The 15,173-nt window shown below is 42.1% G+C and overlaps 1 protein-coding gene across 1 annotated transcript; it reads right to left on the bottom strand.

Annotated features, from left to right (window-relative positions):
- Window positions 1-886: 886 nt before the first annotated feature.
- On the bottom strand, window positions 887-14,910 carry vegfaa (vascular endothelial growth factor Aa). The gene is made up of 7 exons (XM_084725998.1): window positions 14,522-14,910; window positions 12,550-12,592; window positions 9,570-9,766; window positions 8,736-8,812; window positions 8,616-8,648; window positions 4,338-4,469; window positions 887-2,165 (listed from the first exon to the last, which is right to left on the bottom strand). The coding sequence occupies exons 1-7, from the start codon at window positions 14,585-14,587 to the stop codon at window positions 2,144-2,146; spliced, it is 570 nt and encodes a 189-aa protein (XP_084582124.1). The 5' UTR covers window positions 14,588-14,910; the 3' UTR covers window positions 887-2,143.
- Window positions 14,911-15,173: the final 263 nt, after the last annotated feature.

Raw genomic sequence — 15,173 nt, 5'->3', positions numbered from 1 at the left:
GCAACTTTAAAAAGTAAAATGGCTGTTCAGTACAACTATGCTGTGAGATAAAAAAAAAATGTAACATTTTGTCAACTCTGTAAGACGTCAACTCCGTCAGATCTTCCATCTGTTGGAGTTGCCACAACATTTAAGAAAAACTATAATCACAGGGAGGTTGGCGTGTTCCACGAGTGACATAGACATATAAAACGTCGTCTCGACTTAATTCTCTCAACTGAATATCATTAAGTGATTAATTTCTCTTGTCTTTGTTCTGTCTACAGTCACTGTTTACATTGGGCGGTGTTTCAGCACTCCTTGTTTGCTCTTTGACTTCACTGCTCTGAGGGCTTTAGCTATCGATGTAGTGTTACTTTTGACATCCCTTTAAATCGTTTTCCAGGACTGTTTGGGTCTCTTTTTAGAATTTTAAATTTAAGGGATAAAACTTGCTCATTTGAGCAGGACTGATTCCTGTCCATGTGTTATTGTCTGACGGTCATGAATACTGAGAGGTCGTTGTGATAGTGCCTGGGTTAAAGTCAGAGAAAACACTGTGCCAGTTCACCGCCCCCAGACTAGAAACCTCAGTCTGATTGGACAGTCTTCACTAAATTAGGTCCGAGCTGAGCAGCAGCAACGAGACTCCTTCAGTCCTCCATATGACGTGTCTTCGGGCCCACAAGTGCAAAACCACATGTCCACCACCCCAGTCCAAAATGAAAAACACCTGTGTTGGCGCATCATACATGCACATGTTGCTCGGGGTTTCTATCGGTCAACAGGCCCACCATGATCCCCCTCCGGCTGGTGAGAAACACAGCTTTAGTTTAAATCAGGAATGTCAAAGCTTTGTCTTTCAGTCCTTTTTCCCACGATAAAAAAAGGAGTCTACAGTCATATGTGATCTCCGTTCAATCTCTGGACTGATTGAAGACAGTTGAGGAGTACAAACAAAAATAAACATAACACTGCATATAAATATCAGAATGCAGAATACTGAACATATTCTATAAATTAGATGTAGTGTACTAGACAAAGGGATATCTAGTAAGTATATACAGATCGTTGATGATAAACTGCTCTGTTGATGCCTGACCAGTTCTTTGGAACACACACAAAGCCATTAAATAAGGAAATAAGGAAGGTCATGGATTTCTACAGTGAGGTGCTGATCGGATCCATGATCAGCTCATTTAGATACTTCTTGTCTCCGTATATACCTACAGTAATATCCCTTTAGACAGCCTGGTCTCAAGACATTTTATGAAAGGAACACAATACCTCAAAATGTAAATAATAAACTCTGTGCACAAAAAAGAAAGACAAGTCTGTTTTCCCACCAGGGAAGGGTTACATGAAGGACCAGAAACAGGTAGTGGTTTGTTACCTTTAACCCTGACTCTTGTCCTTAAAGTCTTGCCCACACTTAGGGACAGGCCCTAACCCAACATCATTCTACTCGGCAAAACTTCACCGTCGTCCAGTTCTTGCCACTGTCGTGTAACCCTTCCCTTGAGGGAAGAAGTTCATCTTCACATTATCTGTCACCACGGTACGTAACCTGCGTCCACAGTCCCCTCTGAGAGATTATTTCTGAGTCAGTCCGTACAGCGGAAGCAAAACTTCACATCATGTCACAGAGGTTCTTGGACCTGCCGTTCGTTCAGTTCAAGTACAACATGGCGTTTCTCCGCCTCCGCCTCCATCCCTCTGTCTCCTCTAAGACTCTTCTGTCAGAGTTTGGAGGCGAGCTCGGCTTCTGCGGCACAGTTTCTCTTGCTAAGAAATATTTAAGATATTCATATCCACAGCAGACCAGCATCCAGTGAAGTGTTACATAAAATAAAAGATTTCTTCTACTAGTTCTACCCATAACAAGCAGAACACCACTGAAACTTTTCCCATTCAACGCCGGTGGCGCATTCGTTTTGCTTTAAATAGTCTTTTTATGTAGCAGCAATACACATTGTCGATGTACTTATAGTATATGTACATATATATTAATATCTTTAGGCGGAAAACAGACTGTGGCAAGATCTGCGTCCAGAATGTCCTGTCTTGCGTTGTCGTTTCGTGTCCTTGCAGGGAATGCATCCTCAGGTTTCAAAGTGCTGTGCCAAGAAAAGAATTCCTTCATAACAGTGTTGCTGGTCTCATCTCATCTCCTCGGTTTGTCACATCTGTGGAGGACAAGAAGAAAATCTGGTTAAGTCACCGGCAGCAAACTGGTTTATAACTGTTCCATGCAACAATGGGATTATTTAGGACAGGAAGCAGAAGTGGACAGTGAAGTAGGTTGGGGGTTGGGGGGGGTGGATGGTCTGGGTCAGTTTCCGCCTCCTGATTCTTCTGCTGTGTATCAAAGATTCGGTCTTTGAAACCAAGTGAATCATGAACACTGGATTTAACCTCTGCGTCACTACAACTGTGGTAGTTTAGGGTTCAGGGGGCAGGGTTATAGCTGGTACTGGGGGCAGGGTGGGATGGAATGGTGGGGGTGAACAGGCACCCAACACTAGCTGCAGAGACCCCCCACCCTTAGGTCCCCTCCACTCTGTCTCCTGAACACCGAGCAGCCAATTGGAATCATTTCAGTGGTCACTCCACCCAGAAGTGTGTGGCTCTCTAAATCCACAGCAGTGTGGGGGGTCCCTCCGGGGTCAGAGGTCATGGAAGTGGCTGGGTCAGGAGAGGTCTTGAAACACAGCCTTGTTAACTAGAGGCAGTGGTCCCAGGACCACTCTATTTGGCTACGAGCTGCACACAGTCAGAGTGATGAGTTCAACTCCACTCATTAGTATTCTACTGTTTCTACTCATGAAAACACACATAAGTAAGAGCCAGTGAATGTGACATGCAAGCAGCATGAACACTGCCCCTGTATTCAGTCCCTTGCAGACTTTGTCACCATGTATGATCATGGAAAGCATCAGGGCTATTTTTGACTTGTTGCTTATGGAAACAAAATGAAATATATCTAGAGACATAGTAGATAAATACGTTCTGGCATGTGTTTTCAGTTCCTACTGGTGGTATCTGGCCTTGCAAAAAGTTTTAGAAAGGTTGCACGACTGTTGCACCTGCTGTTATTAAGCAATCAGCTGATTATACTCATTTAGGGTGACCCTGGTGAGCATGATGACATACTAACCAGCACAACGGTTAATTGTTACAACTAGTACCAGTGCACATGCTGCATTCAAAAAAGATTTATGCGTGGGATTTTTCCACCTCGTAGCAGAACTTTTTCAACAAATATGTACCACAGCTTTTGGTTTTAAACTCATTTGTCGTACATCTAAATTTAAAAGAATGAAGGTGCACACAAAAGACGAAAGGCCCCTAACATCTGGAACAAACACAAGTGTCATATTTTCATCCTGTTTCCTACACTGTTTTTCACTGAGTGAGGTTCCACTGGAGCTCCTTTAATTATGAATTATCTTGTTGTGCCCTTCCCGAAATAATATACTGGATAATATACATTTACTCACACTTTCTTTTGCTGATTTACTCGAAATTTAGTGAAAATTTGCAATTCATTTGAGAGAAACCTGACTAATGGAAACTGTTCTCAATGAAGTCTGTGGATTGTTGCCGATGTTGTTTTAGGTGGTAGTTTTGAGCAAATCAAACTGCATTTACCTGCACTTTATTAGTGCATCAGTAAGTGGATATCTTAAAACCTGGACAAATAAAACCAAACCTGTCTGTGAAGCCAGAAACCAGCAGAGGTAAATGAGAAAATATGGTTGAATCAACCCTTTCAATGTTTACATGCTCCTCCACTGGCCAGGGCAATTTTAAATCCTCTTAGGCTCATGAAACCCTTTCAAAAGCCTTTATATAATGCCTTTAGTCCTCAGCTAACACAAGGTCACTTGTTGAACTAAGAAAAAACATTCTTATTTCACAGAAAACATCTTTGAGATAAAATGTTTTCCTTCAACAACAGCGTGATGATGATAGAGGAGATAAACAAATGTGTGTCTGGGTGTTTCTAAGGCTTACCAACTCTTTACAATGAGCTAAAAAACACTGTCATGCAAGCAGTTATGTGTAGCATCTTAGATTAAAACAAGATTTCGGTGGTAATCTCAAGACATCAGCGACACTTAAATCTGATGAGACTGTTGCATCTGACAAGAGACAAGGCGAGCACAGAGAAGCACGGAACTGCCACATTCCCATCTACACAGAAACACCAACACAACATCAAAAAGCAGGGAGAAGCATGCATTTCTCGGCAGGACATCCATCTGCACAGAGATGGGTGGAGAGATGGGGAGGAAAAAAAAGAAGGGGTTTGAAGGCGTGTTGTTTATCGTGTACAGTATGCATGGTAAACAAACCTGCAAGTTCTTTCGTTTAACTCAAGTTGCCTGGACTTGCAGTCTAATTGTGTGTATTTGCAGGAGCATTTACAGGTGAGAGGGTCCTGCACAAACAAGCGCTTTCTTCTCTCTGAGCAAGGCGCACAGTGGCTGCAAGGGAAGCAAAAAGGGAGAGACAGAGAGAGAGAGATCTAAGCTATAGAGCGAATTCTGCAGAAAGGCCAGACACAGACACTCATGCAACACCCCCTGTTCCACCCCCACCCCCAGCCCACCCCTCACTAAGACAATATGTGCATTTGTTTACACACAGGACAGGATTTGTAGTTCAGATTTGAAGTTTCAGCTATTAGACTAATCCAGCAACTCTGGCATCCTCGTGCCCTTTGGCCCCCGTATAATTAAAGCTCGGTGTGATCTGCTCCAGGAGTGACACAGGGCCACACACTCCTCGTATGTTTGAGGCTGCATTTGTGTAAATCACCATACTGACCACTTTATACTAAACGAACAATCAAACACCTTCTGAAAATCAATGAACCTTCACCACCATCCCACACTACAGGTGTCAACAAACTGTTTCAACTGATTTGCAGTCCAGTTCATGTTGAAAGTCATTAATGCACTGGGTTCAATCTCAGCTTACTACATAAAACTGAGATGTAATAGTACAAATGAAATATTGACATTTACGTGACAGTATTTGTTTGTCAGGAGTAAAGGACATTTTTGACAACAGCAGAGCAAAACTTTTAAGGATCTGTCAAATGCATCATCAGTGCAGAAGCTGAAGTGAAGCCCCTCCCAGCACTTTCAGCTGAGGTGCTGCAGTGTGACTGAGGAAAGCACAGCTGCCCACAGGAGGCACATAAAGATGAAAAATGAACATGTAATATTTTGAAGTTGAGGTAGACACTATAGCTGTTGCAGTATCTGTTGCACTGCCCGGCTTATGAGATAGAAGGTCACAGCAGAGACGCAACAAGGACAGAGACAGATATATAAGGGTAGTTTTGAAGGGGCAACAAACACCTATGCTTTGTCTCATAGTACTGATTTTGCTTTGCACAGCATCCGGATCAATTCTGCATGACCTTCCAGACCTCCTGTATGAAAACAAGAGAAAAGCTACCCAAAGCAGAACCTATCAGTGAACCACCCAAGGTCGCAGTGATCTCAAACTAAAGCAAACACACCACGAGTCAGCAGGACTGTAGCCGCTGTGACCATCTATCATCTGAAACAAAGGGAAACATGGCAGCAGATTAAAGCCGACAGACAGACAGCAACAGAAAGTAGAAGCAGCAGGCACTTATCAGAGCAGCCCAGCAGACAGCCTTAATGATAACCAGTCCTCACTGAGATAACAGGACAAATGCTGCAGCAGCTTCACTTCACTGCCACGGAAAAGGACTAAATATTGTTGCAGATATAGAAAAAGCACAGGTAACAAATGGGACCTGTGAACAAAAGGCTAATGTGGAAGTAGAATTTGGCCAAGAGATGATGCTGTCATCTATCACCGATGGATTGACCATTGAGACTTCTACTGTTGTAAAATTGTGATTTAAAAGAGCATTATTCTAATTATTATTATTATAGAAAAAAGGCATACTGCGATTATTTTGACAGAAATTGTGCCAATTTGGTAGACATCCCCCAACCCTAATACCATGTTCTTTGGTATCAACTATCAAGACAGATCCCTCGCTGATCAGGGTTGGATGATTGGACGAATATCTGAGATATCTGTCAACCAATACTGGATCCACCGCTGTTTCGGGGGGAGCAATCTGTGTCATGTTTTTCCTGATTTAATGACCTGCCTCTGACAGACTCTTCTTTAGCGACACAGTAGACGCCCGCTGAGCAGAAGAACAAGTGAGAGGAAAACAGCCCGTAAAACCAGAATATTTTCACATCTAACTCTGTGAACAGAGGATTTTTTTCCACCAAACCAGAGCTGATGATTGTTGCAACAGTATAAAGTTGAACCAGGACGGTATTGATATGTCTTAGCATTTTTATGACCTGGTTTTTCTTTAAGTGTCTGCCTGTTCTTCCTCACCACTGTCGCTTAAGTGCTTGCTCATGGTGGGAAATGCTGGGTCTTAAAAAATTGAACTGAATTGAATTGAATTTTGTTTTACTATGAGTCAATGAGGCAATTAAGCTCATTTTAGTTCTGTAGAAGACAGAAAGAAACTTAAATTCAGATGGTGTGCCATTTTTTTTGACATTTTGTGAGTTTATTTCATTTATTGGACATAGCAAACAGTAAACTATATATATCTGCAGTTGCCAGTTGTTGCTATTGTGGCTGGTTGGAAAATTTTTACACATTGCCACACACTGCAGCACAGGTCCAGGTCTCAACAGTCCTGCTCTAGCTTTTGTCCTTTAACTGTGAGAAACGGAGGGGGAGGCAGGAGACGGAGAAGAGCCACCTGAGCTGATGCAGTCACAGTCACGCAGGATTCAATCAATAGTTGATAAAGTCAAACAGGATGTAATCACCCGACAGAATATTGGCTGTAATCTAGTGTCCTCATTAGCAGGACTGGATATTGATCTAGAGGACAGGACTGAGCAAGGTGTGTCGTGAATGATCACATCCTCTTTATAGCATCTCCGCTCCACCCTGCCGCAGGGTGAACTCTGCTGCCTACGTGCACAGTGACAGGCAGACATTTAACAAGGCTGGACGAAGCTCAGCTCAATGACAAGTGCTCGGACTTAGCTAACATGATCTCATCTGTCCTCCACCGATCCATCACCTTTTAACACGCCGAGGCTCAGGTCGGCACAGCTCGGCACAGCTCGGCACACACGCACTCCTCTCATCCAATTAAACAACCTGACCCACCACTGAGAGGCCTCAGGACAAACACACAAACCACACACACACGCACACGTCAAACACACACACACACAGCCTACTCTATGTGACTAGCGAGCGAGTTCTCCCGACCAACGATGACACCTCAGCTCGTCTCCGAGCTCATCCTCTATTTACACCACTAAAAATAAAAATAGGTTAACTACATGACACCTGTTGCTATGATTAGAGCGGGGGAAGCAGCCGAGGGCCGAGGGTCAGGTTTGTGCAACTGGAGTCAGAGTGCAGACAGCAGCGGGTGGTCTGAAGCCAGCCGGCAACGCCTCAATCACTCACACTGTTACTGCTACACCATAAAGCACTAAACCGGCCACCATAAAAAGAGCATGCTCAAAGTGTGAGAGCTCTGTAAAGATAGGTGGAAGATAGGCCTGGCTCTGTACCTTCAGCACCTACACCAAACACCATGGCACACTTGTCATATCATTTGTAAATCTGTGCATATCAACTAAAGTTAATAAAGTTAGCACTGGCTAGTGAGATAATACTTTTTTGGCACCGACCAAAATGATTCTGTTGCTCTGTGTATCACAATTGTCAAAAACTGAAAACTGGTATCAAATGTGAAACTAGTAATCTTTGGTTTCTTACTATTTGATCAAATAGTTTCTGATATAAATTTCAATTTTTCCACTTTTGACTCCTTAGCAGTAAGGATGTAATGATGCCAAGAACTCGATGGTACAATAATACCATGATAAAAAAAGACGATAGTTATCGCAATACTAAAAAACAAAGAAATCTTTTTAATTAATTTCCTTAAATAATAAATCTGATATGGACACCGTTTTTTGTTCAGATAAAATTAACTTAATTTTAAGGTCCGGTACAATACTGAGAATTTTTTTATTGTAATATCACGATATTCAGTGTATTGTTATATCCCAAATTATTGGGTTGCACTGACTGAGAAATTCTGGGCCAGTGTTTAAGGTAAAGATTTGGTCGATAGCCGATGCTGATATTGATGTTTTGTTGTTATTTATTCCTGCTTTAATGCAGGGAAACAAACAAATCTTCATTGGAAAAAAACGACAGACCTGTTGCTCTATTACGTCATACCGAGTTGTGTCCTGCTGCTTGCTTCTCCTAAACAGCAGCTGGGCAGATTTATTGTTGAATAAAGGACGTCTTTTCAGGTGGTCATTGTTTTTTTGTAATATTGAAATAAATATCGTATTGTGAACTATTTATTGAGATATTATTGCACCCTGACTTTTTGGTTTTGTTACAGCCCTGTCCCTGTTGTCTTTGGACATGTCTGTTGAGAACTTTGGTTATTCTCAGGTCTAAATACAAATCCAAATACAAACGGTCAAATGTGACCCCACATTGACACGGTAAAGCCCCCACCCCCATCATTTAGACAGATAAGACAGAAAAAAACACGTACTTACTATTCTTTCTTTGCTTGAATGCCTGGCTTTACTCTGAAATCAAAAAGAGCAAAATGATTTAGAGTTTTGCATTATCACTGCCACTGTATGTGAAACAATGTGAGGTCTTCAGTCTCTTACCTGCATTCACATTGTTGATGCTCTGTGAAACTTAGGTGAACAGTATGTTGCGTTACCATTTGTCTGACCCGCATTACCTTGAGGAGACACAGAGGACAAAACAGAACAAGGTTTAAATTAGAACATCAACATGACTTTTTGTGAGCCATAGTCTGAACACCGCAGCCCTGACCGCTTTGTAACGTAGACGTGACCTGTCTGTGTTACTTTATGTCCTATACTTCTGCAGCCGGCATCCATTCCAAACAGCAGGCCAGGAGAGGCTTTGACCACACAGACATGTCTGTAAACACAGTGCGCCGGAGTAAACAACATATCTGAGATGCCATGCCTTGCCATTTCACTTTCTCTGCTCTGCTTCTGGCTGCGTGTCTCTAACAAAATCCAGACATGCACAAAACAAAGCCTTGGCTGGAAAACCTCTTTTTAGAACTCATGTCTGAAGAATTACAAAGAGTGACTAACCCTAACCCTAATCCTACCTGCTACTCATTTGTGTTCTCAATTTTACTGTTTTTTTTTGGAATTCTCAACCCCTGTTTCATGGTCTTCAGTGGTGGAAGGAGATTGCTCAGTTTTAATGGAGATAAAGGCCATGAGATGAAGTTGAAAGGTATGGAAAAAGCTAGAAATTGGTCCTTGTGTTGAAATGATTTTGTAATACTAAAGCTTGCATGGTCACGAATGAATTTTTATGCATAAATGCAACAAATGTTGCCTTCAATTGCTCAGGCCGTTCTCTTGAATTATACATTGTGAAAGCTTTGGTAACAGACCAGAACCTTTTTCTATCAGTTACATTCAGCAGAACAGTTCCATGACCCCTGAGCTCACCTGCAACGTGACATTGCGGGTTTCCGTGGGTACACACTCCATCGCCTCGTCATTGCAGCAGCCTCCACAGCGCTTGAGGACCACGCAGGAAGGGATGTAGTTGTGCTCTGTGTCCTCTGGATACTCCTGGAAGATGTCCACCAGCATCTCCCTGGGCTGACACATACTCTTGGTGATGACTTCTGTGATGAGGATGACTAAAGAAAAAAGACGAGAGGACTGATCATCTTTATGGTCTTTGTAAGTGATTAGAAAAGCTTTATGTAAAAATCTGATCTGTGGCCTGATCAGCACCAGTGACCTTTTTTGTGCCAGACAGTGACAATCATAACTGTTCCTGGAAAAAACAAATAAATTTACCTCACACTGCCTAAGAGTCATAAAAAGCAACTTCCAGTAAACCAGCAACTCCAAAAGTATAAAAAGTTAACTTCCAAGATCACTTAAAATTACACGCAGTCCACTAAGACTGATGCAGGAATGAATCCCACGGAAAAAAGAGTTTCCAGTTCCCTCACCTCAGAGTTTTTGAATGTGTTTTTGGTTAGATGTCTGAAACAAGGTCTGTGGTGAACACATGCTGAAGAGATTTTCACTTTTGTTCTACAACAGAAAATACATCAGTAAATAATAAGGTGGTTACTTACAAGTGGCTAAATGGCCAAAACACTAGGCAGTTAGTGGTGGTGACACTGTATCATGTGACTGTGCTGTTGTGCGATGCTAACTTCAGGGTTGGCCTACAAGAATAATTTCAATAATTACACTGAAACAGCTACACAAGATGGATGTCACTCTGACCAAGTTGATATAGAGGACCTAACCCTGGAATTAAATCATCTACTACAGGTGGAGTGTGGCAATAAACTATGTAGCAGCGAACTTGTGACATTCCCTCTGCAGAAAAACACAAATGACGCACAGGCAGCTGGAAAGCAGAGAATTGATACTGAGTGTTGACACCAATGTCAGATACAAATCTCCAGACTTAATGCAGTGAACTGAAGGACCTAACAACCCTCTCTGTATTTCCCAGAATAATCCATCCCACAGTCCATCAGAGTGGGTTCCCAGCGACCCCCAGCTAACTCCTAACCCCTGGTTAGTCAGGAGAGCCGTGACCTGAGGCACTGTGGCGCCAGGGTTCACCTCTGACATGTGACCCAGGAAGCCCACCCCTGTGCAGGCTCTGCCTCTGGACTAATGCCACACACTGACTGTGTGCCTATTAGCTCAATGATTACATTTTCAAAAGTCTACTAATAATCCACAGATGGATTCACTGATTTAATTTGGCACAGCGTCTCAGCTGTCCTGTCCACTGGAAGTCACATTACTTTAGCTGAGGCAGGAAGAGGCGATTTGTCTTTACAGACTGTTGAATCCTCTCATGTCACAGTGGTAAGACATCTGATACAGAAATATCAACACTGAATACACCGCATGTGACTTTATTTAACTAAACTTGTGGCCACATGGATCATTCCAGCTCTGTGAGGAATGACTCTGCAGTTTTGTCTCCAGGGTGACCTGGCCAGCAGACGTGTGCAGTTAAGTTAAAACACCAACACTAGAGAGCAGCTGGAGACACTGGCTGGGTGGATTATGTTCACAAGACCGTCAGCAGACAACGGCCTCACGTCAACACACTCAACTGGTTTTACCTCCTAACCAAGGTTGCAAAGATTTGCTCGGTCTTACATCATCCTATAAGTCTGGTGATACTCTATAAGACTTTTATCATCAGCAAATCAAGACTGAAACCAAGAGTGAATGTATCTACTAACAAGTACTGTGTATCAAAACCTGAATAATCTTATTGCTCTGTGACAGAGTTCCATCGTTGATCAAAAACTTATAAAAGCACATCAATGAGCCACACAGTTACACTGGGGAGAGTTGCCACGATACCAGAATTTTACACTTAGATACAAGACTAGTTTTTATTTTATTAACAATCTGCACACAATACTTATACAGTTGCTGAACACAAAAAGACAGAACTGAACTGAGGTCTTGAAAAAGAAGTTATTAAAAAAAAACCCTAAACTCCATAAAAACTACAGTGGCTGGCTGTTTTGGGAAATTACAAAACCTCTTAAAAGGTCATGACATAAAACTTGTTATCAGTTTTTTTAAGATTTAGATCTTCATTAGAAACCAATGGACTTGGAGCTGAGAGACACTCAGGGTAGGGAAATCAGAAAGTACTGTAGGTTTCCATCTCCATGAATAAGCATCATGGCTGAGGTGGACTTCAATCAGTAAAAGTTCAGTTCTCCACCTGGTCTAATCAGGCCACAGTCTTATCTCAGTGTATATAACAGCCTCTGACAGGTGCTGTGATCTCTGACAGTGTGGGCGTGTGAAGGTCAGTGGCGTGCAGATTGCAGACTTCCTGCCCCTCTCAAAACACCAACACCAGCCACAGAACCCGTCCACTGATGCTGTTTGTAGTGACTAATCCGTGTCTCCATCCATCACCGAGCAGCAGCTCCAACCTTGGTCTCAACGCTACACTGTCACTGTCAAACAAACACGAGGACGGCATTGAACCAAGGCTGACTGTCTGCTCGTGTACTGCCTGCGTTCTTCCACCACAGATTGAGAAACACAAAAAAAATGTAACAACTGTGAGGCCTTGATTGATTTCCACCCTTTCTCACACGTTAACTCTTGTTTTGAAAACTGCTCTACTTTTATGGCGACTCCAAAGTCCCCAGTCAGACCTTTCACCGCTGGGAACTTTGATTCTACTCTGCCCGGCACAGAAAAACAATCCTCTGCTCATACTGAGAAACAAACACCCCCAACACAAGTCAAAGCTTCAAACTTTGGGAAGAAACAAAATAAATCTGAAGCACAGGAGATGGAAATGTTCACCACATGCCCACTAGGTGGCCCTGTGCTCATCTGACCTGCACACACAGGGAAAGAAGAAGTACTCAAAACAGACAGCTCTGTTAGAAATCAAACTTACCCTCATTTTTACTCTTGTCCACTCCCTTGTTGATACTGGCAGTCTGAAAGAGATGCACATCAGGTATTGTGTTAAATATATCTCATCAGCAAGCAGCACTGCCTCTATAAAAAATGTTATTACCCATAAAATCAAATCATATCATCCTCTTATTAACTTTTACTAGGCACATCATAGGTTTTTATTTTTATTTTACAGGCAACTCATTACATCAAAGGACAGGGCGGCTAAATCACCAGTCTGATGACAATGAATGATATTTCTTGCATCATTATTCTCATTTGCATTGAAAAGAATATTAAAATGATTGTGGAGTGATTTGACAGGGATCTGTACCAAACACAGATGGTTTGAATATGATGTAGGCTGGGACATTTCTGCAGCATGACGATATTTTGTTTAAAATGGTATTTTGGCACACATTTTACTTTAATAGCTAATTACTGCGCTATTTGAAAACTGCAGTTGACCATATTGCAGTTTTGATCATATTTCATTGAACTGTTCAGCAGTATCACTCAGATCATTAAGAATAAAGAGGTGTCAAAATGTAAAAAGCTGCTTGTTTCAGGTTTTACTCTTCATTCTCTCTCTGCTTGGTAAAATGCAGTCACGTGCAGCGGCTCTGTCAAGCTACAAACCTGCAGTGAGGAGCAACCTTCAAAATTAAAGCACTGCAGCCTGTTGCTTAAACACTGATTATATTTGAACTATTTGACATTTTTGTAAGTCAAACAAAACTGTTCATTTGTCTGTGATTTATAGGCAAGTAAAACTACTGGATAAAAAGTTTGATCTGAGGAGATTCCTTGAGGCTGGTCTATTGTGAGTCTTATTGTGGGGGACTTGAAAAGGTTTGGGAACCCCGGTCCTAGTAGTTTTCCAACAACTAATTGACCAACATTTGAATGTGGAAATAGTGAAGCGAAGTTCTTCAAAGGCAAAATATAATTTTTATAAAACATGCATTCATTTCAAATGAGTCATTGTCAGTTTTATTTTGAAAGGTCTTACAGGAACCCGCCTTTGTTTTGATCGTAAAAACTTGACGTGACGAGCGTGCATCCCTCAGAGGTCTGCGTTCACCTTATGTGGCTGCTGCTGTAACTGGGGCAGATATTGCGTGAGAAAGCGGCTCGGCCCGCCTGTGTGTGTGTGTGAGAGAGAGAGAGAGAGAGTGTGTGTGTGTGGGAGCGAGGTGGGCATCCTGCAGGGAGCGAGCCCGGCTCTCAGCTTCACACACTCCACATCCCCGTGAGAACCGAAGCCTGCGGCAACTCACTGCACACTTCCAACTACACCTTAAAAACCGAACCAGGCAGAGATCCATTCACAAATTTAGCAATTTAAAGGACACTCTCCGAAATGTGTAGCATTAATAGTAGCTGACAGTATTTTGCAGTCTCATCAGTTACTATTCAATTCGGCATAGAGCTAATTAAAAAAGCACTCATTTCATAAAAATCACAACTTTTATGACTTATTGTCCGGTTTAGTGCGCCAACGCTTTGCAAACCTACTTTAAGCTTTATTATTTACTCAATTAAGTTCTTGACGGTGAACAAAATATATGTCAAAATGTTATGATTGTTTTAGAGGATTAAAATATACTCTTTATACGTATTATATCAAGCGTGTCCATTTTTTACTTCTTTAAAGCAAATCTTAAATTAACACAATTTTAAACAGAGTCTGGTTTTGACAAAAAAGGGGCATGTATTGAGGTTTCAAAACGGACAAAACTAAGAGAAATAGAAAAAAATGCTGATACAATAACACAACAATGTGTTATTACAGTATTACAGTTAGTCACCATTTTTCCTGCATGTTAATTAAGGATGTGAGCACATTGTTTTCTTTGTGCAACACTTAAGTAGCCTAATAAATATATTAAATATTATATAAATGAGGACACAGAAATCACACACACACACGTCCTGTGTAATGATTAATAACAACAGTGTTAACTCACCTTTACAGTGGATAGGTGAAGAACCGCTGCCAAAAGGATTTGTACCAAAGTGACAACACAGTTCATGGTTGTAATTCCGCACGATAAGTCTTGAAATCTCTGCGGTCGTTTAAGAATTAAAAAAAATATCACACAATATTTAAAAAATAGTAATAACAGCACGCGCACAGTACAAAAGATGAAAAATGAATATTTTAAAAAACCGCGGCAAATTTTGGCTATAGCGAAAGCAAATCCATATCTTCCACGCGCATGTGGCACGTTCACAGGGATCCGTCCAGCGTCTCCCGGCTGCTCCTCACCATCCACACACAAAGACACGGTGCGCTGTAAAGATCCACGCAGGAACACACAGATCCAAGCAGAACCACGGCGGTACTGTTCACAGCAACTTTACGCACCGGTGTCTCTCCGCACGCTCATTGATCCCACAACATCACGCTGCGTGTTGTGTGTGTCTGAGTGTGTGTGTGTGTTTGCCGGTATAAAGTGATCCTGTCTTCTGCAGTCCTGTCTTCTTGTGTTAAGTGTCCGCCCTGTCTGTCTGTGCTGTCTGTGTCTCGGCTTTTCTTGTCTCTATAGAGCTCTCATCGGCAGCAGCAGCCTGTCCTCGGTTCAGTATCACAGCGGACTGTAGCAGCCTGTCTCTGTC

This window comes from Lutjanus erythropterus, chromosome 9 (genome assembly GCF_056507025.1).
Source record: "Lutjanus erythropterus isolate fLutEry1 chromosome 9, fLutEry1.hap2, whole genome shotgun sequence".
NCBI lineage: Eukaryota > Metazoa > Chordata > Actinopteri > Lutjaniformes > Lutjanidae > Lutjanus > Lutjanus erythropterus.
This window is presented reverse-complemented; position numbering and strand designations above follow the sequence as displayed.